Source organism: Petaurus breviceps, unplaced genomic scaffold (assembly GCF_028583685.1).
Source record: "Petaurus breviceps papuanus isolate PSGF00001 unplaced genomic scaffold, PetGlider_PUasm1.0 90792, whole genome shotgun sequence".
Lineage (NCBI taxonomy): Eukaryota > Metazoa > Chordata > Mammalia > Diprotodontia > Petauridae > Petaurus > Petaurus breviceps.
Window position 1 is genome coordinate 10,365,475 of NW_027187347.1, and position 26,920 is coordinate 10,392,394.

At 40.5% G+C, this 26,920-nt stretch overlaps 3 protein-coding genes across 8 annotated transcripts in view; 2 read left to right on the forward strand and 1 right to left on the reverse strand.

Moving 5' to 3' along the window:
• GRAMD1C (GRAM domain containing 1C) overlaps positions 1–6,232 on the forward strand; it is a 173,307-nt gene extending 167,075 nt beyond the window's left edge. For all 3 annotated transcript variants that reach the window (XM_069069900.1, XM_069069897.1, XM_069069898.1), the window contains 3 exons: positions 1,774–1,884; positions 2,115–2,220; positions 3,621–6,232. In XM_069069900.1, coding sequence (XP_068926001.1) covers positions 1,774–1,884; positions 2,115–2,220; positions 3,621–3,701 — 298 coding nt within the window. In that variant the 3' untranslated portion in view covers positions 3,702–6,232. The remainder of the gene's footprint in view (positions 1–1,773; positions 1,885–2,114; positions 2,221–3,620) is intronic.
• CUNH19orf53 (chromosome unknown C19orf53 homolog) lies at positions 5,365–5,680 on the reverse strand. The gene has a single exon (XM_069069901.1). The coding sequence runs from the start codon at positions 5,678–5,680 to the stop codon at positions 5,390–5,392; it is 291 nt and encodes a 96-aa protein (XP_068926002.1). The 3' UTR covers positions 5,365–5,389.
• Positions 6,233–8,826: 2,594 nt separating the features above from the next.
• ZDHHC23 (zinc finger DHHC-type palmitoyltransferase 23) overlaps positions 8,827–26,920 on the forward strand; it is a 34,850-nt gene continuing 16,756 nt past the window's right edge. For 2 of the 4 annotated variants that reach the window (XM_069069906.1, XM_069069903.1), the window contains exons 1-4: positions 8,827–8,954; positions 9,902–10,096; positions 21,026–21,733; positions 24,070–24,237. In XM_069069906.1, coding sequence (XP_068926007.1) covers positions 9,936–10,096; positions 21,026–21,733; positions 24,070–24,237 — 1,037 coding nt within the window. In that variant the 5' untranslated portion in view covers positions 8,827–8,954; positions 9,902–9,935. Of the gene's footprint in view, positions 8,955–9,089; positions 9,232–9,901; positions 10,097–21,025; positions 21,734–24,069; positions 24,238–26,920 lie in introns of all 4 variants that reach the window. The other 2 variants (XM_069069904.1, XM_069069905.1) reach the window with 2 other exon arrangements.

The window sequence follows — 26,920 nt, forward strand, 5'->3', positions numbered from 1 at the left end:
GATAAAATAACATTTATTATTATATATTCTATATAATACTTATATATAACATTTTATATTCTATATAATGCTTATATAGTATTTATATTATACGAATAAATTTATGATATATTAATATATGTAAAGAATGACTGGAGAGCAATGGTCTTGATTAAATAGCAGCAGAACTAAGTTATATGTACCATGAAGTGTAATTTTTTAAAGAATTAGAATACAGTAAAATATACATAACATTATAGTTAAACAGAACAATCTTGGATGGTTCATAAACCATAGGATTTTATAGTGTCTTAGATTCACCACTGTTAACTTAAGATCATCTCATTAGACTGTAAGTGTGATATAGAATGTTTATAAATGTTCCCTGATCCTATGATATATCCTGGAAGTTGTTTCTTCTAATCTGTCTCTGAAGATTAATTTATCATGTCTTTTGTCTGTTTTTTGTAAAAGTAGAGTTCATAAATCATAAGGTCATAAATTTAGAACATAAAGAGACCTTTGGGGTTCAGCTAGTCCAGACTTCTCATCTTACAGATTTGGAAACTGAGGCCCAGAGAGTTTTTTTTTAATTTGTTCAGTGTTAAATAATAATAAGATTGGGATTTGAATTCCTGTCTTATGTCATAAAATTCACTGCTTTTCCCAGGGTACCCACATGGTCACAGAATACACAAAAACAAAACCTACTACAATCCTTTGTTTTTGAGCTTTTTTTTGTAGTAGTAGTTTGGATTTCTGAATAAATAGGAATTGATTGTATTGAGTTCATTTTCACAATTTTGAATATTACATACATTTGCGATCTGTTAAATGTTTGTTGCTAGCTGGCCTTATTCTAGATCTTTTTTTTTTTTTGGCTAAAATGTGTACTACAAATGTTACTACAAATATAAGAAGGAGGAGATAACATTATACTGAGGGAAAAATTTAGCTTTTAGAAAGACGTAATACTAAATGTATTTTGTATGTATTTTTAATGAGGTTAACATTAATTTGAAAGGTTGTTATGGAAACCAACATTATGAGTTGGTTTCAGCTTATGAAATTTTAGATATGATGATACCATGAATATATGTTTGGGATCATGCAGCCTGGACAAAAATGGGGTGGATTGTTAAATTTTTCTACTTAAATCTTTGTTTTCACAGGAATGTCAAAACTTTACTCCTATCCCAAAGTCATTTTATCTTGATTACCCACTTGAAGCTAGTTATTCCTTGACCTTGATTTGTGTTTGAAGTATAATCATCTAATTAAATTGTTTATGATCTGGTTCTCATCCTTATGACCATATCTGAAGCTTAAAGATTTACTCAGTAGATCTCCAAGCCAGATCCCACAACCACATTTGCCTTTCCAACATATCCTCTTTATAGCATGTGCAATACCATTTTCAAAGATTTATTTTTAAGGGTATTTTATTCATGTAATTCTGCTAGCATTACAAAATCACCAAGTCAGCTAGGCTGCTAGCTGGTGCAGTGGGTACAGTGGCAGGACTTGGGAGTCAGGAAGACTTGAGTTCAAATCCAAACAGTTACTAGCCATTTGACCCTGGGCAAGTCATTTAACCTATCTCAGACTGTTTCTTCAACTGTAAAATGATGTTAATAATAGCACCTACATCATCAGGTTATTGTGAGGATCAAATAACACATATAAAATGTTTTCCAAACTTTATAGCACTGTATACATGCTAGCTATTATTATTATTACATAAGGATTGGATGGGAGTTTGGATTTACCATGTTTCATTTGCTTGGTACCTAGTTTGCTGTTGCTAGTCTTGCTGAATGTGACCCTCTTTCTCAAGCTGTCAAAGATAGAGCATGCAGCTCAGTCATTTTACCATCTCCATGTCCAGGAAGAAAAATCTGGGAAGTAAGTAAATCTCTTTATTGATTTCTTCTTTGACTGTTTCTCATCAGATTGTTAGTTTTTAGTTGAAGAAAATTTTATTCCTTCTTTTAAATAACATAACATTTGGTCTGCTGACTCTTTTTTGTTGACAAACCATTTTTGCAAATTCATAAGTGTTTCACTAAAGAATTTTGGAAATAAAAGATCAGCTGAAAATTGCACTCATTTCAAAAATGGTATTGTTCTTTTAGTTCAGCCTCTGATGTGGTATCAGGAGGAGAAAATACACAAAAGAACAAAGATCAGTCTCATCGATTGAAGGGAGTTCTTAGAGACTCCATAACCATGCTTGAACAGGTAGGAGAGTCTATAGTACACTTGTCTGTCTTAGTGTGAATTAGTTCTTGTTCTGATTGATAGGTAGCTCATATACTTATTTAAAATTTAAAGTTTAAAAATGGATTTTAATGAATCCAGAAGATTAAAACAAAACACATTGTGATGATGCACATACATATACATTTGGAAAAATAAATACTTGCTGAATTTGAGCTTAAAAACAAACTATCAAGACAGAATAAATTTAACTAAGCTTCAAGGTACCCTTTAAGCAATGGACAGATTATCACCCCAAATTAGGTCCATTGTGGGAAAGTCAGAATGGCGGTGAAGATGCAAAGAAATGAGAATAAAGGGCTGGGTTTGTGGTGGATAGAATATAGGACAAGCAGTGGGGACCTTGTTGTAAAGGCTCTTGGGTCACAGGTTTAAGTGTTATCTTTCATGTGGAAGAAAGAGTTAAAAGATTCTGAATATTTAATGGTATCAAAGTTTTTGTGCAAATCTATTTAATAATTTAAAACTTAAAAAAAAAAAATAGCCATGTGAATAGGGCCTTTAATCCTGAAGAGAACTGTGCCTTTCTGAGACAGTCTAAAAAAGAAAAGAAGACCAGTTCATTCCAGTTATTAATTGAACAACTTGGCAGGGAATAGGAAGCAGGGAGAGGGAGACTTGATGTAGAAATCACAGTCCTGCCTTTAGGGAGTTTATAGTTTTGTTGTGGAGATAACACACATACAGAAGAAACATTTAAGAATACAATAAAGTATAAATGTAATGCCAAATTAAATGATGGAGATAATAAGTTTTATAGGAGTTAAGAGGAGAGAGAAGGTTCACTGTGCATTGAAGTAGTTAGGGAAGTTTTAAAAAAATAGGTGGACTTTAAATTTGTTTAGGTGGAGAGAGGGGGTGAATGAAAGTTCATTAGATGGGAACACTAGTTTGAAAAAAAAAAACAGTTCAGAGGTAGTTGTAAGAATGACTTATTTGGGAGACAGTGAAGAAACCATTGCAACCGGCCTGATTTTAGAAATTATTTAGGAAAATTATCCCTCTTGCTTTATTTGATTAATGGAATAAAAATTTGGGAGGAGTAGAGTCAGCAGGCAACAACAGCAAGAAGCCTGCTGTGACCCAGTAAAAGGGGGAAAGGTTTATATAGCAATCACCTTGGCACAATTATGATCATTAAGGACAGATTAAGAGTGGATGTTTGTCTGATACAAATATTTCAACATGATAGTCTAATTTTTGGACTTGAGTAACATGTAATATATTAAATATATTTACATAATTATGTGGGATATAGAAATTATCATTTAGCGTTCAAAATGGCCAAATTTTGAAAAGTGAAATATGATTCTGAAAATAAATTTTATTTCTATCTATCTTGGGGAATCATATGTTTCCAGCTGAAGAGCTCCCTCCTTATGCTCCAGAGAACCTTTGATCTCCTGAATAAGAACAAGACCGATGTTGCTGTTAAGAGCTAGCAATGTCAGGGTCTAAAACTCCCATGAACTGAAACAATGAATGAAGAGATCTGGAAATAATCCATAGAAGAAGGATTTCACTTGTCACAGCAACATCTGCATTTGGTGTTCTACTCCTCCCGCCTTGATTTCCTGTATTTCCAACAAAAAGGATATTTTGAGTATTTATTTAATAATTATGGTCACATATGACATTGAGAATATATCGTTTGGTTTCTTGCACATTTCTAAGCTGTGAATTTTTAGGATGAACAGATAGAACTACTGTATGAATTTCTGTGATTTATATAAATAATGCAGAGCACTTTAAATTGTGGCCCATTACTTTCTCTGGTGAGGGTTGAGTTTTTAGGTTAAATTCAAATGTCATCACCGACTGAAAAGCTAATGTTGAGTAATGTGTTTTTCCATCAGAGATGTTACTTGTCTCATGAATGCAACATTAGGAAAAACCTCTTTATTTTTTGTGTTAAAGGAAAAGTATAGGTCCTTTTTGTGAGTCATTTCTAAGTTTATTTACTATAAACATTTTTTTTTTATAATTCTTCCATCATTCATTGTGGAAGTTCAATAGTTAAATCCTTTTGGGTTTGAGTCTGAATGGTAATTTTTCTAAAGATCTGGTCAGTTCATCTGATGTGGCTAGTAACTCTATAAAGAAATATTTGCTTTTTGTAAAAATGGCTGTCAGAGGTGACAAGACCATGGCTCTTTATGTGAATAATGGCAGATCAGTCTTTCAGGCAGACTGAATAGGAAAGTAGATTAACAGAAAACAAAACGAAGATTCCTGCTCTGAGTCTTAAAAGCTAGAAAATTCTGCTGTTAAAATCTAGGCATTTTCTGATGGATAAACTTGAACTAAGAGGTTAGCTTTATTTTTAGCAGCTCTCCCCAACTGATGGGAGTGAACCAACTGATTGTTAATAATTTCAGGCATTGCTTTTCAGTGACCATATAGGTCATCTTCCTTTTTATGTACGTCGATGTTTTGTTTTAGTAGGTAAGATACAAGCTTGTATCTTCAGGTCTTGGCTCCTTCCTTTAGACCTTCTCTCTCAATGTATGTACGAATTCTTATACAAGTGTGCAACAGAAGATAAACCAAGAGTTTCTTCAGGAGTTACTATATTGAAGTAGAAAGCTCTAGGGGGAGAGGAGCTCTGGGTTTTTACCCTGGAATGCTAGGAAAACCATGGGATGAGAATTTTCTTTTTTTTTTTTTTTAAAGCAGCTGTTTCTTTTTTATTGCTTTAAGTAAAGAGAATGTGTGGCTCAGGGAGGGTACAAAGAAGGAGAAATGAGAAGATAAAAGCAGGCTGAAGTGACTCCTGGGGCTGGTGCAGACACAAGCAGCCTCCTGACAGCCAGGAAGGTGCTCTCTCCTCCCAAGGGGGCCCCTACTATTTTTCATTGTATTCTTCAGGGGATCTGAGAAGCTGTAGACTTCAGAAGATGCTCTGTTTTGGTCAAACTGAGGCCTGAGAGGTTGTGGTGAAAAAAAGGAGAGATAACAGGGCTACCCCTGACTGAAGAGAAGCCTATTTCTTCTCCCCTAATAAAGTTCTCATCACACATGTACCCACAAACATACCGGGGCATCAGAGATTTGAGGGCCACAGAGCCAGGCAGTCAAGCAAGGTCTGGAATGAAGGACCTTCCCTTTCTTCTCTTGTTTCCTGTCAGGGTTAATTCTTGCCACCAGATTCCTTTTTCTTGGCCCCCTTCTCTGGGGCCTTCAGCAGGGCCAGTTTCTTAGGCAAGCTGGTGCTGGCTTTCATCATAACCTCATGTTCAGTCTTCTTTCTGATACCAACCTCCAGGTCCTTCTTTAATTTTTGTTGCTGGACGACCCGGGCCTTTTTGGAGACTATGATTCGCCCTTCTTTCTTCGGGCCCTGGCAGGCCGAAGAAGCGGTGGCCAGCGAAGCTTTCTTGGCTGGCCTCCGGGCTTGAGATTTCTGCTTCCCTTGAGCCATTTTCGAGCCTCCAGACCGTAGAAAAGAAACCCGGATGAGATTTTTCTTTCATAAATTCTTATTCCAGTTGACAAGCTGTAGATTTGAGTTAAACCTTTCCTGATGTTTCCAGTCATAGAAGTCCCATGGGATTATTACAGCCTTTCCTCAAGAGCCAGTAAAGAATAGAAATACTGTCTGTAGGGAGAATTGTGATTGTAGTATGTTGATTCTGACTTCCATCTCTACTGGTAGTGTCTGAGTACCTGTAGTGAGGAGTTCCCTGAGGGGCTGGGAGTGAAGGTATAAACAGCAGTTACTGAATTTTAAAATGAGAACTCAATGGCCCCTGATGTTTGTTATGGGCACAAGAAGGATAAATAACAAAACTAAATACTTTCTGTGGTGCTTATTAAACCATAGAGATTGTCCTTACAATATACCTCAAGCTAAATGATCAAATGTTCCTTTATAAATTCAGACTAAATGTTTATGTACAAGTTATGAAATTTCTAGGAAAATTTGAACTTGTCATGTAAATTGAGTATCAATAAAACACTTAAAATTCTTGAACTTCATCTCTTATTCTTTATTTTTTTTTGCCTCCTGTTTAAAAGAAAAAAAATCCATAAAAACTACCCAAAAAAATAAATAAAACCATGCATCTGGATCATACTGATGGTAAATTTTCAAGGTTCATCAATATTTACTCAGTATCACATAGAAGTTTTAAAAAGACAATTTGTCATGCCTTTTGTTAGTATATCAGTCATTTCTGGGGTGGGAAACCCCACAGATTGAATCCTCCTCTGTAACAAAGATGACCAGTGAAGCAATACCAAACCATCATTGATCCTGGAAGCGATTAGACAATTCTTCCTGTTTGAATTGTTCTTTAGGACCATGATCAGTTTCTCATTTGCTGAATTTAGCTGCTCTTTAAAAAAATTTTTTTTTGCATAATTAAACCAAACTTCAGGCATCTCCTTCAGGAAAGATTCAGTTCAAATGGATGTAGGTGGGATTCAATTTCCCACTCTCTATTCTGGTCGATCTCTAGGAGAGGACTATGACAAGGAAGTCAAAGAATAGGTTAATCCCTTTATTCCTCTTGTCCCATCACAGCCAGTTTTCAAAAAGTCCTGTTAGGAGGCTCCTGAAAGAATCTAGGTATGAAGTTCTAAGGGTTAAACTAGAGTGATGGTAGATAAATGGAAAGGAGGGGTCAGGTGTATTGTGTTTTAGGGGGTCAAATTCAAAGGTGACTGAAATTACAAACCTGGGCGACTTGGGAAATGCTGCCGTTAACATAAAGAAGAAAGAAGGCGATGAATTGTTATATATGAAGCTCGGCCATAAAGTGCCATCTCAGGAAACCTCCCTTCATGCTCTGTAGACAGGAGTGAGCATGTCTCCCTCATCAAATTTCTCCTAATGCATTTTAGAATCATAACGTGACAGAGATGGAAACTCCGTTTTACAGATCAGAAAACGGGGACACTTTTACTCTAGTCCTTTGTGTATGCCAAAAAGCATTACTATTTACCTTTTTTGTCCATTTTTGTTTTTTAATGTAGAGTCTTAAGTGAAAAATGAAAGATGGCGAGATGCACAGAAATGAACCTTTCATAACAAAAACCCTCTCAAAAATAACTAACGATTCTCGCTGCTATCAAACTAGTGTGGGCCAAGGAAGCACAAAAGCTGAAGGTAGAAGCCACCCTTCTCTTCGAAAAGAGGAAGGGGACTGGGGTGTGGAGGGATCGGAGAAGGCAGAAAAGTGTAGTGGTGAGGGGGAGCCTGTAGCCCGGGTAGGTGGTCCGGAGTTTTCCCACTAACCTTGAATTTTCATCTGTGGACTTCCAGAAGTGCTCCCCCAAGCACCGGGAACACTAGCACTGTCACAGGCTGGGATAAACAGCACCAGTGGGTTGGACCCAGGGAGCCCCCAGTCCCACTGTCTGGCAAGAGAAAGGGAAGGTGGGGGAGCTTATCCGCTTAGAGATCATACCTAGTGCCGGGGAGATGCGTTCCTGAATATAACCACGAGCTCATTTTCACACAGAAACATTAAACACGGTGGTGAGGCTTCCTAGCCTTTTAGTGTAGACCAGCATTTTAGGTACATTCATCACTAAACAAGCTTTTGTAGGCTGGTCCGGGAACTAATCATTATAGAAAACTTAGGGAATTTCACGCTGGGAGAATGAATTGGAACACGATCCCGTATATGTGCGCGTGTGTGTTCGTGTGTGCAAATTAAGGAATGAGATGAACGACAAACCCTTAATAAGTTATTAAAAGAATGGTAGGAATATATCTCGGAACATTTTGTGATTGAAATTAGAAGAGGTACGCACTTCGGTCTCACAATTCCCTAGGGTCAATCAATAAACAGTCTTTAAAGCGCCTACTATGTGCCAGAGCTGGGGATACAGAAGACAGTCCGGGTCGTCTAGGAGCCTCTGGCGGGGACATTGGTCTTGGGGATCCATGGACTTGACCTGGTGTGCAAGTTCGTGTTTATGACATAAGGCTACCAGCTGTTTAACGGGATTTCCTTTCCTACAAAATCGGAAACACTTCGTGCTGGAGGAAGTTGGGGTTCAGTTCTTCGCTTCACCCTGAACAGCCTCCAGGCATCCTGCAGACTTCCTAAAGTTCAGTGCCAGGGGATGCCCCCCCGCTGCGCAGCTCTGGGCCCCCGCCCCCCAGGCCCAGTCTGCCCTCCTCCTCCCTGCCCCGCCCCTTCCCTAGACCGTCCTCTCCCCCCCCACCCCCCTCTTCCCAGCAGAGGCTAGACGGCGGGAAAGCCCCTTCGGTCTCGGCTGGACTGGGAGGGGTCTGCAGACTGATAGCGCTCGCGGTCTGGGGAAGCCTCGCACGTGGGCTTCCGCAAGGCGGGGAAGTGAAGGGCGGGGGGGATTCCCGACGTCAGGGGGCGGGGCACCCGGAAGCTCCGAGGGCCGCGGAGGAGACAGCGGGGGCGGGGGCGCCGGCTGGGGCCGGGCTGGAGGAGGTGGTGGAGGAGGAGGCGGCAAAGTCCGGGGCAAACGTCGGAAGCCGCCGCCGCCGCCGCCCGAGGGCTGCGCTCGAGTTAGAGCCCGAACCTGAGCCTGGGCCGGGGCGGGGGCCGCCTGTGGCTGCCAGGTGAGTGGCGGCGGCGGCGGCGGCTGCTGGGCGCTGGGGCACTGGCTCCCGGGCTGCAGCCTCGGCGGGTCCAGACGGCGGCCAGCCTGGAGGAGCCCGGAGGAGCCCGCCCGCCACCTCCTCGTCCTGTGTTCTCTCCAGGAAGGTAACTACAACTCAGCTCCCAAGGTCAAGGGCGGATCGGGGCGGGGCCGCAGCCCGGAGAGCCGGGGTTTGGGGGGGGGGGGGGCGGAGGGCTGATCCCAGTGCACCCCCACACCTCTTCTCCCTGTACCCCCAGGCCCACACGCCATGGACCTGCGGGACTTGGAGAGGCAGACCGAGAGTCGAATCCCGATGTGCTCTGGCACAGCATGTATGACCTTGGGCAAGTCACCGCCCCTTTTCCGAACCTCAGTTTTATCCTCTGTGAAATGGGAATGGTAATTGCACTCCCCCTGCCAACCTCCCCCTTCCTCTGGGATGTGGCGAGGATTAAATTTGATAAGGTCCTCCTCTCTAAGCTTCAATCTAGGAATGGCAGTTGTACCCTGGCACCCAGAGAACCTGCCTTTCAGAAAGGTGCCTTTCAAATACCCCCCCCCCCCCGCCCGGCTCGAGCTGTGTGTGGGCAAGGTGACCTCCCCTTCCTCTAATTCAAACGTCCCTCCCCTCCCATTTCTTGAAAAACGTGAGTTTTCCCTCTCCGAGGGGTTTCCCGACCGAGGCTGTCACGCCCTTCTCTCCCTGCCCACTCCTGTACCTTTCCTGGATGATCAGGTGTGTTGGGACCGATACTGTCTCTGGCTCTCCGCTTCCTCTTCCCTGGCCTGGCTTCTGGGAGCGTGGTCCACTGTCGCCATGGGAACAGTAAGCATCCCTGCACTGGAGGGAGGGGGAGGCGCTGGAGGCAACAGCTGAATAGTAAAGGCCTGACAGCCCCTCTCTCACCAGGCTTAAAGGAGAAACCATAAATCCTGAAGGAAGGGATTTCCCTCCCTCCTCTCTGTTGTTGTTAGGTGTTGACGACTGTGATCTCTAAAAGTAATCAGAGACCTAGGGTAGTGAATGTTTTGTCTAGAAGGTGTACTCAGTTGCACTCTTTCCTCTTAGAGGGCTCTTCCCCTCATGCTGACAGGGGCTGGTCATGGCACCGAAGGTGAATAGGAAAACTGTAAAGAAAAAGAAACCTGAAGAGCCTGAATTGGAACCCCTTTGCTGCTGCGAATACATAGATCGAAATGGGGAAAAGAACCATCTGGTTGCTAGTTTTTGTGACTGCCAAGATCTTGATGAAGGTTGTGAAAGGTAAGAGTCATTTTTTTCCCTCTCTAAACCTGTGCCTTTACTCCAGGGAGGACCACTCTCTTCCCCAATTCACATCATTGAGTCTTCTGCAACTTAAAATCCTGGGTACTGGGGCTTAAATAGCCTGCCCAGAAACACAGCCCCACTTGAACCCAAGTCTTTCTGATTGATAGGCCAACTCCATCCACTACACAGTGCTGTCTCTCCAGGTTCCTGTTGAACCTTTAATATTTTAGCTATCCAAACTCTGAAAATTTGCCCTTGAACCACGTTTTTACATATCTGAGTGTTTTCCTAGTGTTTTAGCTCCTTATGTCAAAAAATGGGTTTGTGGAAGTAAATTACTCATTACATTAATACATTAATATCTGACTAGATGAGATTGATAACTAGCATGTATATAAGGTTTGTAAAACACTTTACAAATATTCTTATTTGATCCTGACCCCAACCCTGGGAGGTAGGTGCTATTATTATACCCATTTGACAGATGAGGAAACTGAGACAGAGGTTAAGTGACTTGCCCAGAATCACACGAGTGACTCAGGCTGTATTTGAACTCATATCTTTCTGGCTCTAAGTCTAGTGCTCTGTCCATCTGATACCTTGGAATAGGGATATCCAAGCATGGTAAATTGGCTGTGGCAAAATGAATGCATGAACAAAATATAAGTAAGCTTCATCTCTTGGTTCAGGTTTGATAGATCTGGCTCTGACCCTTGAGATTTTTATGCTCACATGTACACATCCATCCCCAAGAAACTCACTCTTTAGTAACCTCTTCTTTTTTTTTTGCTTTTAGGAGGGCAATTAGGGCTAAGTGACTTGCTTGTTTTTTGTGTGTAAGTGTCTGAGGTCACATTTGAACTCAGGTCCTTCAGACTCCAGGGCCGGTGCTCTATTCACTGCACCACCTAGCCACCCCTTAGTAGCCTCTTCTTAGGGTTTTCTTCATTGGAGAGGCTGACTACATGATGAATGCATAGCTCTCCCAGAGAACCCTGTACTCTGCAAAATCATTTTCAGTTTTGAAACGTGATTCCAGAGGACCAGTGATGAAACATGCTTTCATTGCAGGGGAGGTAATAAATGCAGAATGAGATACAAATTTTGTGTGTGTATGTATTGTCATTGGGGGAAGCTGTTTTGCTTGACTGCATATTTGTTAGGAGAATTTCTTTATTTTTTTCTTTTCTTCAATGGGGTGAGGGTGGTGGGAGGAAGAGAAGATATTTCTCTCTATTTAAAAATTACTGGGGTGGGGGTGGAATTGCTGGGCCACAGATACAGAATGTTACATATACTTTCAAATGAAGTTACTGTGTTAGTTTTGCTTAAATGTTTTCTTTGTTAAAAGAGATCTCTCACTGAGTGGGAATAATCTGTAAATGTTGGTAAATGTAGTAAGGAAACACATCAATAAAACTTAAAAAAAAAAACAGACCCCAACTATTTTCCTCTGAAGCTTTGTTAGGATTTAAGTTCCTCGAGTGAACCTGAGGTAGGTATAAGTTAGTGCCATGGATAGAGGGCTGGGCCTGAAGTCAGGAAGACCTGAGTTCAAATCCAGCCTGAGACACTTACTCTGGGAAAGTCACTTAGCCTCTGTCTGCTTCAGTTTCCTCATCTGTAAAGTGGAGATAATAATAGCACCTGCCTCCCAGGGTTTTTTGTGATGGTGAGATAATAATTGTAAAGAGCTTAACACAGTGCTTGGCACATAGTAGGCACTTAATTGCTGATTCCTGTCCCCTTCCCACTTAACCTCTGCTTACCTTAGTTTCCTCAATGGTAAAAAGAAGATAATAGTTGCACCTACCCTGTTGGAGGATCAGATGAAAGGAGGTGCTTAATAAATGCTTATTCCCTTCCTCCCCCTCAAGTGGGCTGGATGATGTCAGGATAAGCAAGCAACATTGCAGTGTATTATAATATTGTGTTGCTTTCAACTTTTTGTGCTCTAGACCCCGAGATGGAATGTACTATTAAAAAAGGTAACCATTAAAAACCATTTAGAAAGAGCTCTTTGTACCCAGCAGTAATAATATGGGTTAGATCCACTCTCCACATAATTATAAATGTTTTAAAATTGCTCCCAGGTGGGAGACATAAGGTGAGAAGAGTAGAGATGTTGCAAACCTATTTTTTCCTTATATAACTATTTGAGGTGAAGAAGTCATGTAGTTGCAAATTGCTGAATTGATAGAATCTATGATGATTTGAGGAGAAAAGACTCAATAGCTGGAGTTCCTCGATACGGTTAGTTCATTTATATAGCCATTTTGGACAATCCTTTAAGCTCAACACGCCCGTCTTTTCTGTCCTCAGACAGGTTCCGCCTTAGTTCAGGCCCTTGTCAGCTCTTCCCTAGATTACTGTAGCAGTCTCTTCATTGAGCTCGTCCACAATTCTCCCTCCTCTGTAGTCTGTCCTCGACACTGCTCTGGTGAAGTCATTTTCCTGATGCTCAGAATCCATCATGATATTCCTCTCCTCAGTCAGCTTCAGTTACTCCCTGTTGCCTGTAGGATCCGATATCAACTCCTCTTTTAGCTTTTAATGCCCCTCACAACTTTGCCCCAACTTATCCTTATCTTTGTAGCTTCACTGAATGAGATGCCCAGTCTAATCAAACTGACCTTCTCTCCATTCCTCATTTCACATCCTGGCTTTTTGTATCATCTCTTTCTCACACTGGGCTTGCCTTGTGTCCTCACCTCTGTCTCATAGGCCCTCTCTCCCTCTTAGATACGATACAAGCACCGCCTCTCCATGGAGCCTTTCCTTATTTTCCCAATGACTAATGCCTCCCTTTTCTGACTATTTAATCTTTAGTTACCCTGTTTATTTTTGGGGTATCCTCTTTATGTTTAGTGTAAATTATATGTATGCATATATATATAATTGTCTATTTGAAAATATTAAACTATTAATTTAATTAATTTAACCTATCAAAGACACTTAACAGAAGTCTATTTTCTCTCCCTACCCCTTCACACCATTAAAGGAAAGAAAAAAAACCACAATAGATTTTTTGGTAACAAATATGTATAGTCAAGTATTAGAATATAAGCTATTTGTGAATAGGAATTATTTCCTTCACTGTATTTGTATTCTGTACTTTATGTACCTGGCATATAGTAGGTATTTAATAAATACTTACTGAATGATGTAGTAATTACAATGACATATGCTTGAAAAGAAACCAATACTTTTTAAAAAATGCTACTTTTGAGAGGTGGTTTAATATAGATTCTGAGTAGTTGATGATTTGAAATCTGTGTTAAATAATGTAGGTATTTATTAAGTTTCATTGTTCTTTTTCCCTACTTGGGTTTGGTGACTTGAGACAATGCTTGTCCAATAGCTTGAAAGCTCAAATTTGCAGTTACTTTACCAAATTCTTTAACTTTTCTGCCTGAATATTGACTTTACTTGACTGAAAGCTCTTTGACAACAGGAACCCATGCTTTTTTAGACATCTTTCCTGGTCCCAAGCTTTGTACTGCCTTGTGACATTTTCCCCTCCCCCAGTGATTTCATCTCTGTAGGGGAGATCTCCCTGGTGAAAAAACTTCCTTTACCAATGCAGACTAGAGACTCTTTTTTGTTTGTTTGTTTTTTTGAGTTTTTTTGCTTTTTGGAGGGAGGAAGGCATGGCAATTGGGGCTAAGTGACTTGCTCAAAGTCACAAGGTCTGAGACTGGATTTGGGTCCTCTTGACTCCAGGGCCCATGCTCTATTCACTGCCCCACCTAGCCGCCCCAAGACTAGAGAGTCTTCTGAAACGTAAAGCTGCCTGGGTCACACACCCTGGGGTCACTCAGCCAATATATGACAGAAGATGGCCTTGAACGCAGGAAATTCCAACTCCTAAGCTTCCTCTTATCAACTGCAACACACCACCTCTCACTTTACACATAGTCAGTGCTTAAGAAATATTTTTGTGCCAGGATTTAACCCATAACAACTCCAAATGCCTCATTATGGAAAATGCTCTCCACATCCAGAAAAAGAGCTATGAAATCTGAATGCAGATCAAGCATACTATTTGCTCTCTCTCTTTTTTGTTTCTTCTTTCTCATGGTTTCTCTCATTGGTTCTAATTCTTCTTTACAACATGACTAATATGAAAATATGTTTAATATGAGTATACATGTAGAGCCTATATCAGATTGCATGGGGATTTGGAGTGGGGGGAGGGGAGGGGTGGGAAGAAAATTTGGAACTCAAAATCTTATGGAAGTGAATGATGAAAACTAAAAATTATTAAATTTTTAAAATTTTAATTTTAATTAAAAATTTTTTTAAATTATCCATTAAAAAAAGAGAAATATTTATTGTTCTTTCTTCTCTTCTGTCTTGGAGAGCTCCTCTTTTTCTGCAGCAAATCACTCCCCTGTGTTGAGAACTTCTAAAGTGGAGTCTCTAGCTCCCCCGAGCTTTAGTCCTACAAGGCCAGCTGCTTTATGTAAATTCTCATTTAGATATCCCAGATTTAATGTCTAAGCATGTATTCATCTGCGTCTGCAAACTGATTCTCCCTTCCTGATGTCCCTACTTTTTATGTTTCTGACTGCCGCCTCCCTCAATCTGCCCTCCCTTCTATCAGGTCCTCCTCCCCCTTTTCTTTCCCCGACTTTTTATGAATTCTGTCATTCTCAACACTTAGGAATCACCTTTGACTCTTCTTTCTTTTTCCCTGTCTCTAGGTTTTGTCGGTTCTTCCTTCTTGAAGGCATTACCTCTATCCATTCTCTTCTGTTCTTTTTGGCAGGCCCCACATAACTTTATATCTCAATTGTAAATATCTTCCTAATTGGTATGCCCACCTTAATTTCCTCTAATTTGTCTTTACATACCTGCTCCAGATTAATCTTAAAACTTTATTATTATTCTTATTCCCTAAAACTCTTAGTGATCCTTTCTTCATCAGAAAGGTGAGGGACTATGGGACCGGAGTGTGTGTGTATATATATGTATGTATGTATATATACATATACGTATACGCATATATACATATACGTATATGTATATGCATATATACATATATGTATATATATAAAGCAAACATAATTTATTTGTTAACATTCATTATTTAAAACTTTTGAGTTCCAAATTCTCCCTCTCCCTTCTCTCCATCACCCATTGAAAAGGCAAGCAATATATCAATTATACATGTGAAATCATGCAGAACATATTTCCATATTAGCCATGTTGCTAAAAAAAAAAAAGGACAAAAATAAAGTGAAAAAATTATACTTCAATCTGCACTCAGAGTTCATCAGTTCTCTCTCTGGAGACGGATAGCATTTTTCATCATAAGTCCTTTGGAATTGTCTTAAATCACTGTCTTGATCAGAATAGTGAAATCTTTCACAGTTGATCATTGTACAATATTGCTGTTATTGTTTACAAGTTTTCTCCTGGTTCTTCTCACTTCACTTTGCATCAGTTCATATAAGCCTTTCCAGGTTTTTCTGAAACCATCCCCCTCATCATTTCTTATGGAACAATAGTATTCTGTTACATTCATATACCACAGCTTGTTCAGCCATTCCCCAATTGATGGGCATCCCTTCAATTTACAATTCTTTGCCACCACAAAAAGAGCTTCTTTAAATACTTTTGCACAGATAAGTCCTTTTCCCATTTCTTTGATCTCTTTGGGATACAGACCTAGTAGTAGTATCGCTGGGACAAAGGGTGGGCACAGTTTTTTAGCCATTTGAGTGTAGTTCCAAATTGTTCTCCAGAATGACTGGGCTACGTATTTCTTCCACTGTCAGATCAAATAATTTTATCAGTATTTGGTTAATTGTATATCTTATGAATGCTAGGTGGCCCAGTGGGTAGCACACTAGGCTTGGACTCAGGAAGACCTGACTGAGTTCAATGGCCGCTGATGTTTATTGGCTGTGTGACCCTAGGCAAGTCACTTAATCTCTATCTGCCTCAGTTTCCTCACCTATAAAATGGAGAAAATAATAGCACTTACCTCTCAGGGTGGTTGTAAAGATCAAATGAGATATTTGCAAGGCACTTACTATGGTGCCTAGCACACAATAGAGGCTTAATAAATGCTTGTTCCCTCTCTTCCTCCTTAATCTCTGTTACAAGGGAGGGTTCAGTGCTGGGGGTAAGAGGAAGGGGCTATATTCTAAATGACTGATAAAAAAAAAACAGAAAATATCAATATTGTGAGCTCCTTGACGGCAGAGACAGTTTCATTTTGTCTTTGTATATCTCCAGTGCTTGGAACATAGTAAGTGCTTAATAAATCTTACCCTTTCCTTCAAAAGCAGAAATAAATAAGCACACAAATAACCAGCATTTATATGATGATTTTAGGTTTGCAAAGTGCTTTACAAATATTTCCTCATTTAATCCTCATGACAACCTGTTTTATAGATGAGGAAACTGAGGCGGATAGCAGTTAAGTGACTTTCCCAGGGTCACTCAGCTACTAACTGGCTAAGGTCTGATTTGAATTTGAGTCTTCTTGACTTCCGGTCCACTTCTCTGTTCACTGTAATACCTATCTGCCCCCAATTGAGGCATGATGGAAGAAACAGTGGAGCAGGAGTTAGGAGACAGATGCTAACTCACTATGTAACCTTGGATTAAGTCCCTTCCTTTTTGTGGGTCTCAGTTTCTTGGGTAAATGAGGAACTAATCTAGGAGACTAGATGATCTCCAAGGCCCTTCCAGTGTTAAAGTTCTATAATTGTAAGGTCCACCTCAGATCCCACCTTCTCTGACAACTCCAGTCTATCATGGTCTCTCCTTCCACAGAACATTTGTGGCACTTACCATCTGCATCATTCATTCAGCAATCATTTATGTACTGCCTTTTGGTGCATCTTCTCTTGCTTAGCCAGCAATGGCGGTGGGCTGGATTTGGTCAAGGAGAGGGAGACTTCTGAATTAGCTTCTTGGGGTTGGGGTATTGAGGGCTTCTCAACAGTTTCTAAGCCTCTTTGATAATTATGAAATCATAGAATTTCACTGAAGGAAGTAGACATTTATCCCAACTCATTTCAGTACGAATCTCATCTAGTCCATACTGCCGAGTAGTCCCCCAGCATTTGCTTGAAGATCTGAGGTTTTGAGAGGAGAGACCCACTTCCTCCTGGGGCAGCCCCTTTCACTTTTGGATAAGTAGTTGCTAGGAAGTTTTTACCCTGTATCAAGGTTCTTTGTTGTTTTTACGTACTGTTCTGGGTTCTTCTTTCTAGAACTAAGCAAAACAGTCATCCCTCATGTGCTGTTGTTCAGTCATGTTTGACCCTTCATCACCCCATTTGAGGTTTCCTTGCAAAGACACTACAGCGGTTTGCCATTTCCTTCTCTGGCTAACCCTCTTCTGTTGACAGCCTTCAAAGACTTGATGATAAGCCTCAGACCAAATGAATGTCCCTGGTTCTCATGTGTGCTGAACTCAAAACCCTGCATCATCTTGGTTCTCCTACCCTAAACATTCTCCTCCAGTCTATTGAGGTCCTTCTTAAAATGTGGGCTTCAGGGGCGGCTAGGTGGCTCAGTGAATAGAGCACTGGCCCTGGAGTCAGGAGGACTTGAGTTCAAATCCGGCCTCAGACACTTAACACTTACTAGCTATGTGACCTTGGTCAAGTCACTTAACACCAATTGCCCTCCCAAAAGCAAAAAAAAAAAGTGGGCTTCAGAATGGGGTAGAGTCCAATAGGATTAGCAGCTCTTTGTTCCTGGAAATGATGCTCCTTGGTGTAGTCTCATGGTATTAGCTTTTGGGGGGAGCTGCTGTATAACAGCTGTTGTCTCCTACTGAGCTTACAATCCACTGAAATCCCCAGATTGTTTTCAGATGAACTGATGAGGCAGACTCCTACATATCATAATTGTGAGGTTGATTTTATGTCATTTAGAAGTAAATTCATGGATAGCTTTTTAGTTTGCATCACAATGGAAGTTTTCTCTTTAATAAAGCTAGGCAGTTAGTAGACTTGGTAACTGGCAGTCTTTGCCGCTGGGTGGTACAGTGAGTAGAGTTCTGTAGCTAGGGTCAGCAAGCCCTGGGTTCCAATCCCACCTCCAACACTTATCTGTGTGACCCTGGGCAAGTCACTTAACCTCTGCCTCAGTTTTTTCATCTGTAAAATGGCAGTGATAGTAGCACTTGCCTGCTAGAGTGTTTGTGAGGATCAAATAAGAGATTTGTAAAGTGCTTTGCAAAAGTGCTATAAAAAGCCTAGCTATTATTGGAGGGAGCCTGAGTTCAAATCCCACTTTAGACACTCCTGTGTGACCTTGGGCAAGTCACTTATTCTTTGTCTTTCTTATCTGTAAAGTGGAGGTAATAATAAAAATAATACCTGCCACAGATATTATTGTTGTAAAGATCAAATGAGATGAGAGACACTGTGCCTTGCAAACCTTAATGCTCTTTACATTGTATAAATCATTATTATGATGATAATGCTACATTCTGCCTTTGTATCCATTATCACTCACCTAGGTTATTGCTACGACCTTCTAATTAGTTTCCCTGTCTCTAGTCTCAGCCTGCTTCAATCCATCCTACAAATTAACTGCCAAAAGTAATTTTCCTTAAGCTCAGATATGACCCCTACTCAGTCAGCTCCACTGATTCTGCTGTTGCCTCTAGGAGCAAATATAATTGTCTTGATTTCGTTTTTAAAGCCCTCCACCACCTTGCCCAGCCTTATTTCAATCTTCATCATAGATTATTTTTCCTCCTGTACTCTGCTATCCAACCAAACTAGCCGTTGTCTCTGTTCCTCACTCTTAATACGCCATCTCCCTTCTCTCGGCTTTTGCCCCGGCTGACCCTCATGTCTGGAATGACCTCCTTGCCTCATGGAATCTCACTCACTTCTGCAGGAAGCCTTTTCTGATCCCCTCAGCTGCTAATGCCCTCCCTCACCAACTACCTTATGTTTAACCACGTTGTATTTTTTTTTTTTTTGGTATTTATTTGCTTCGTATTTTTTCCCCTTTAATAAGGGCATACACATGCTCTTGTGTCTCCCATTAGAATATAAGTTCCTTGGGAGTTTTTTTACTTCATTCTTTGTATTTACATAATACCTGGCACGTTTGCTGTTGTTTAGTTGTTTCAGTCTTCTCCAACTCTTTGTGACCCCATTTGGGGTTTTCTTGGCATTGATGAGTGGTTTGCCATTTCCTTCTCCAGCTCATTTTACAGATGAGGAAACTGAGGCAAACAGAGTTAAGTGACTTTCCCAAGGTCCCACAGCTAATGAGTGTCTGAGACTGGATTTGAGCTCAGGTCCTCCTCACTCCAGGCCAGCACTCTATCCACTGAGCCACCCAGCTATCTTCACCTGGCAAATAGTAGGCATTTAATAAATCCTTGTTGATTGATCTTCCCCTGGAGTATTGACAGGAGCCTCCTAATTGGTCTCCCAACTTCTCCCTTCTACCCGCTACTACAATGATACTCCTAAAGCACAGGTCTGAGCAGTTCACTGCCCTGCTCAAAAAATGTGCCTCTAACATCATCAAATACAAAATCCTAGATTTGGTATTTAAAGCCTTTCAACATCTGGTCCTTCCTCAGGAGTAATAAACACTAATTTGCCTTCACTCTCTCTTTTCTAGCTATAGTGGTTTCCTTGTTGTTCCCCATATCTTCTCCTTCCCATCTTCATGGCTTCTTCTCCTTCCCATCTTCATGCCTTCTTCTCCTTCCCATCTTCATGCCTTCTTCTCCTTCCCATCTTCATGCCTTCTTCTCCTTCCCATCTTCATGCCTTCTTCTTCCCATCTTCATGGCTTCTTCTCCTTCCCATCTTCATGCCTTCTCCTTCCCACTTCATGCCTTCTTCTCCTTCCCATCTTCATGCCTTCTTCTCCTTCCCATCTTCATGCTTTCTTCTTCCCATCTTCATACCTTCTTCAAAATTAATCCCAATTCCTGCCTCCTACAAGAAGCCATTCCTGATTCCCCCCAGTTAATGGTCTCCGCCTCATTACTTAGTATTTCCTTATCTGTGTATGTATTTGTCCCTCCACTAAAAGTCCTTTCTGTGAGGGGACTATCTTTCTTTTTTTCATGTATCCCTAGTACCTAAATCTTTGTCTCTAATTCAGTAGGTACTTAATAAATAGTAGTTGACATTTTTATTTAGTTTTCCATGTATCTTGTCTGTTCAGGCCTTAATGCTTTAAAACTGAACTAAGACTTTTGGATCCCCCAGTACATGATTGTAGATCTCTTATGTTACCTAGTTGTGTACTTTATACACAGCAAATGTTCAGTAAATATTTGTTTCCATTTGTCAGTTGGAAAAAGAGCTTTTATTTTTTATAGGTTTTGCAAACATTTTCCCTTCATCAAAATTAAATGCTACCTGAACTAAGACACTGCTTTGATTTTGTGACATAGGTTAGTTGTAGTTTCTATTCTTATCACGCCTTACTCCCCTCTACCCCTGAACCCCCACCTTTTTTTTTTTTTTACCCATCCTTTTTCCTTGGACAAGATACTCCCTCTCCTGACTTCCTCATGCTTGGAATTCTTTCCCACCTTCTGAGTTCCCAGGCTAAAATCCCACCCTTTACTAGGAGACTTCCCCAATCCCCCTTTATTCTAGTGCATTTCCTCTTGATTATCTCTGATTTATCCTGTCTGTAGCTTGTTTATTCTTGGTTGTTTGCATGTGGTCTCCCCCTTTATAGACTGTGAGCTTCTCCAGAGCAGGGATTGTCTTTTTTGCCTTTCTTTCTTAGCCTGTGGCCTGCCATGTAGTAGGCACTTAATATATATATATATATATATATATATATATATATATATATATATATATTGACTGTCATAGTAGGTGTTTGATAAATACTTGTTGGTTTGACTTGGCCTTCAGTTTTTTGTTTTTTTGAGAGGACACTTATGCTTTTTCCAAACAGGTGGATTACATGTAAATCCTTGCACCCAGAGACTTTTGAGAGAATCATGGACACAATCTCCGATCGTTTCCGAATTCCCTGGCTCAGGGGGGCCAAAAAGGTCAACATTACCATTATCCCACCGCTTATCCTCTTGCCAGTTTTTCTCCATATAGCTTCTTGGCATCTTCTGTTGGGCATTATCATCTTGACCTCCCTTCCTGCCCTGGCACTGGGGTATTACTACCTCACCCACAGGAGGAAAGACCGGACCCTATTTTTTCTGAGCTTGGGGCTGTTCTCCTTGGGCTACATGTACTATGTGTTCCTTAAAGAAGTGGCCCCCAAAGGCCGGGTGGGACATGGGCAGCTGGTTCTTCTCACTTGTGGATTATTTCTGATACTCATAGCCCTACGTCAAGCCAAGAAGAATCCTGGCTACCTCAAAAGTCCAGTACAAAATGGGAGCCTTCCAAGCAGCAGCCCAGTTGGGTTATTAAACAGAAAAGGGCAGGAGACAGTAAAAGGGTTTCCTGGAGACTCACTGGGCAGTGTCAACAATAGAATGGTAAAGGATGACCCTAAGAGCTATTCCAGGACATTAGTTGAGAGCCCCAACAAGGTGAAGGAAGACTGGTGTGCCAAGTGTCAGTTGGTGAGACCAGCCCGGGCGTGGCATTGTCGGATATGTGGAGTGTGTGTGAGAAGAATGGATCATCACTGCATCTGGTAAGTTCTGGGAAGCTTGGAATGAAGCTCTAAATTAAGCCTCATAAAATTGAATTAAAATTAATTAAAATCAAATTAAGCTTTAACCTAGGGTCTGTGAACTTTTTTTTTTTAAGATTTTTATAGTAATATAACTGGCCTTTCTTATTTCTGTGTTTTATTTTATGCATTTAGAAACATTTTGAGTAAGGGTCCATAGGCTGATTGACCAGATTACCAAAGGGGTCCGTGGAACAAAAAGGGTTAAGAACCCCTGGTTTAAGCTAAAATAGGTTGTAAGACTCTTTGAACTACATTTCTTCTTTCCCTTCCTTAGTCTTTAGCTTCCTGCCTTTTACACCTCTCAGATATTTGTAGACTGTTATCATGCTCCCACTTAGTCATCACAGAGCTGTACAGATTTAGCTCTTCAGTCATTCCCCTTAAGTCTTTCCATTCCTCTGATTGTCATTTTAGCGACTCTCCCCAAACCCACCCCCAATTTGTCAGCAGCTTTCTGAGGAAACCCACGGTTAAATCCACTTTCAAGATTGGCTCTCTCTTATGAATCTATGGAGTATAATGCCTTCTGAATATATAGCTCAATGTAACTTCCCTTCTCTCTCTTTTTTTTTTTTGAATTTTAACTGGGCCTTTTGTATCAACAGTACATTAAAACACTTTACTATCCATTTTCTTCACCCCAAGCTTCCTTAATCACTTTGGCTGCTCCGTGCTGATTTCAACAGCATCTGATAGAAAGCTGCAAGCTAAAGATCTTTAGATGTAACAGTGATTTGGAGAAATGGTCCCCGTTTTGTACTACTTCAGTCACCAGTGATTAAACAAGAAAGAAGGCACATGTCACTTTTCAGCCTTTTGTAAATGATTGCTGTTTCTTGAACAACCTTTGGAGGACAGCTTTGCTGCTTTTTCTGAATACACATGAATGTTAAAGGGTAAACTCTTCTAAATCTAGATTTAGATGAGTTTATCAGGTCTGAATGTTTCATGCTACTCACTTCACCATTACTCCATTTAAAAGGTGACACTTTTTATGAAAAGTAAATTAAGCCTGAATATTGGTGTTGAGTTTTTCCTTCACTGTGAAATAAACTTAAATTTTCCAAAAAAAAAAAAACCATCTGCATAAACTAATTATTACTTAATAGTTCCAGAATTCACCTGAATAGCTTGTTTTCCATTGAAGACAGGGCAGGGGTGTTTTTGTTTCTGTATCTTTTGTATAACGTGGTGCCTGGCACATAGTTGGCTCTTTTTGGGGGAGGGGGGGCAATTGGGGTTAAGTGACTTGCTCAAGGTCACATGGCTAATATGTGTTAAGTGTCTGAGGCTGGATTTGAACTCAGGTCCTCCTGACTCCAGGGCTGGTACTGTATTCACTGTGCCACCTAGCTGCCCCACATAGTTGGCTCTTAATAAGTGTTAGGTTATTGGTTAATTAATCACTTAATCATTCAGGGGAATCTCCATGAGGTTGGGTCTGAGAAATAGCTATTTCTTTCTTCCAAGGTTGCTTAGGGGGAAATACATAGGGAGTGAAAGCTCTTCTATTGCTGGCATTTACCTTCAGGTGTGTCCTTACTTTTAGAGACTCTTCAGCGTTTTCTCTCTTGATGCTCTCTCATTGATTATATGCAGATACAGCAATGTATAGAAATGTTCATATATGCACAAAGTAGATGTAATTTACCTGCATATTCTATTTTGGACAGGTGCCTATTTGCAGATGGTCAGATGCCCTCCATGTGCATGGAAAGGAGCTCTTTTTCATGCTTGAGTCTGCCTATTTGCAAATGGACAGAAGTGACTAACATAGATAAGCTTCAGCATAAATGACATGTATATATTTTTCAAGATTATCATTCTCAGATTATGTAGTCTGCTTATTTCCAAGTCCTATTTTCTATTCTTGTCTTTGTTTCTGAATCTGTTATATTTCTTCCTTTACTGGTGTTAAAAGCACCTTTTAATTTAGTTATTTGCACTTTTTTATCAGGGTGATATTTATTTTCCCTTCCTTATGATGTTAATAATGTTAAAATTACAGCCAGGTTTGGAAGCCATGTTCTATTTCTGACTTGAGCTAATGGCATGAATAATGGTAGCAGAACATTAATAAAGGGCCATATTCCCAAATCTCTAAGTATTTTTGTTAGTCATATTTTCTTTTCCTATATCCTTATTTGCAGTGTGTTTTGCCCCTGTGTCCTAGACAGTCCCCTCAGGTTCTAAAATCTGAACTGTGTTTGTTATAAGTGAGTTGTCTGGTTTTTAAAAATTTTTTAGATTATTTTAAAAAATAATGGTCTTTCCCCCCATTCACTTCTTTTGAGGATCAATAGCTGCGTTGGAGAATCCAATCATCAAGCATTCATCCTTGCACTGTCAATCTTCTTAGTAACCTCTGTGTATGGGATCACCCTGGCCTTGGACACCATCTGTAGAGATAGGAGCGTCTTCACAGCTCTTTTCTACTGCCCAGGAGTTTATGCAAACTACAGGTGAGAAATGGGTTCAAGGGGAGAGGCTGTGGGAAGGAGGGATGGATTTTGTCCATTAAGGGGACAAAAGAATGCTTTTGGAGTTAGAGCCTCCTGTGTAATACAGTCAGGAATCCATCTGATGTGGTAATTTGAAATATGGAGGCACTAGGAATGGTAATCCTAGTAACCAACATAGTGTTTTAAAAGTTTTTCAAAGTCTCTGTCTCTTTCTTCCCCTCTCCCTTTTCTTCTCTTTCCTTTTCTTTTCCTCTTTCTGTCTTCCCATCTGCCTCTCTTTCTCCTCTCATACATACATACATACACACACAGATACATACGCATACCGTGTTTCCCCGATAATAAGACCTATCCCGAAAATAAGCCCTCCCCTTACTGTGTAAGATTCCTCTAAAATAAGCCCTCCCCCGAATATAAGCCCTATTGAGATTGCTACTGTAGTGAAGGTGATCCCCTGTGCTACACGCTACATTACGGTACCCTCTGTATGCACCGTCCCCCCCCTTCCCATGAAATGCACGCCGCGCTCCAAGCTGCATCCAATCAGAGCTGCAGCAGTGAGCGCGTCATCCTGTTCTTCCCCAGTGATTTGCTTATTTAATAAAGGTACATTTTTTTGTTCACATTTACCTGTTTATTAAAATTGCTGTCAATGTTCATTAAAATAAGCCCTCCCCTGAAAATAAACCCACTGGTGTTTTTCTGTCCAAAAAAATAATAAGACAGTGTCTTATTATCAGGGAAACACGGTATATATACATATATCAATATATAATATCAAATTTTTATTTTATACTTTATTATATAAATATGTTATATGTTTTATATATCAAAATTGTATGTATCAAATTTTTATTATACACACATATATACATGTGTGCATGCGTGTGTATGTATATAAATAAATAAAAATGTGATCCTCACAGCAATCCTATTAGGTAATGACTATTATTCTTCTCCATTATGCAGATGAGGAAACTGAGGCTCAGAGAAATTGAATGCCTTACCTAGAATTACACAGACAGTACTTAAATGTTTGAGACAAAATTTGAAACCAGGTCTGACTCCAAATCCAGCCCTCTACCAGTATATCATGTTACCTGATAATTAAACTGTTGATCAGTCTCTTGAGTGCCCATGTTAAAAGTGATTGAATCTAAGAGTTTAAATCATTTTAAGTGGAGAGCATATCTTTCAACTCATGCTCTCCAACCTCAGCTTCACTTACTACTATCCTGTTAAGTTCTGGTGGCTCAGTTCCCCATGACCCTCTTTCCTTCTTCATGGCCTCATCAGACGTGTCCCGCCTACAAATGATGAGGATATCCCAAGATTCTGTCCTGGGCCCTTGATACCTTTTCTCTCCAGGATCTCAGCAGCTCTCTGGGTTCAGTGTTATCATCTCTGTTGAGATCAATCTCTCCATCCCCAGTCTCTCTTCCTGTGCTCCAGAGTGGTATCAGTTTCTTAATGGGCATTTCCCATCCTAATGGATGTCCTCTGGGCATCTCACATTCCCCTGTTTGAAACACCAGTTCTCATGTTCCCCACCTCCCCAAACCACATCTCCTCCTAACTTCTCAGTTTTTCTTGAGGGTACCACCATTTTTCCACTCACCTCCTTTTGCAAGCTTGGAGTCATTCTCAATTCTTCCCCTTCCATCACTGCCGTATCCAGTTAGCTCCCAAATCTTGTGCATTCTCCCTCTCCAGCATCTTTCATATCCATCCATTTCTTTCCATTCACATAGCTATTGCCCTGATTTTGCCCTCTGCCCTTCTTGTGTGGACTATTGCAATAGCTTCCCAATTGCTGTCCTCTAATCCATCTTCCCCATAGCTAGCAATTGAATATTCCTAAAACGTTCATCTAACCATGTTAAACACCACCAAACCTCTCCATGCCTCACTGACACCCCTCACTCAATGTGCTGCTGTGGTTCAGTGTTTCCTCTAGGATCAAATACAAATTACTGTTTTTGATTTAAAACCTTCACAATCTGGTTTCAGCCTAACTTTCCAGGCTTATTATACATTACTCCTCTTCACCCACATTACATTCTAGCCCAACTGTTCTACTTACAGATCAATTATTATTGTACTACTATATTAGTAACCAGTCATTAAATTGGTATCCAGGCTTTTCTCCTCCATTTCCTCATTAAGGCCCAATGCTTCCTTAAAGTCTGAGGGACCTGACAGATTGATGGGATTACTCTTAGCCCTCAAGGAACATGCTCTTTAGTCTTGAGTGGGACCCCACCCAACCAGGAGACCTAGCTTCTGTTTAGAATATAAATAGTATCCAGTCTGGGAGAGTCCTTACCCTGGGGAAAGGAGCCCCTGTCCTTGTACCCCTCCATTTGAGTTTAGGGTAGCCCAGCTCCTGGAGAAAACCAACCAGAGTGGTATGGGTAGATGTAGATTGCCCTTTCTAGATTGCTGGAGGCAGCTCAATGTCCTGATCAAATCACTCTCAGCAGGAGGAGCTGAAGACTTTTAGCCCACCTCCTCATTAAATGTCCACCCATAAGGGTTGACATTTCACTTGTGCAAGGAATTCCTTTTCAGGACTATTTAAGGCTTTCAGGGTCTCCACTGGGGGTCTTTGGTTACCCAGAGAAACCACTGTCATCAATGTATTGATTATTAGCTAGCCTAATTAATTAAATAAATTAATTAC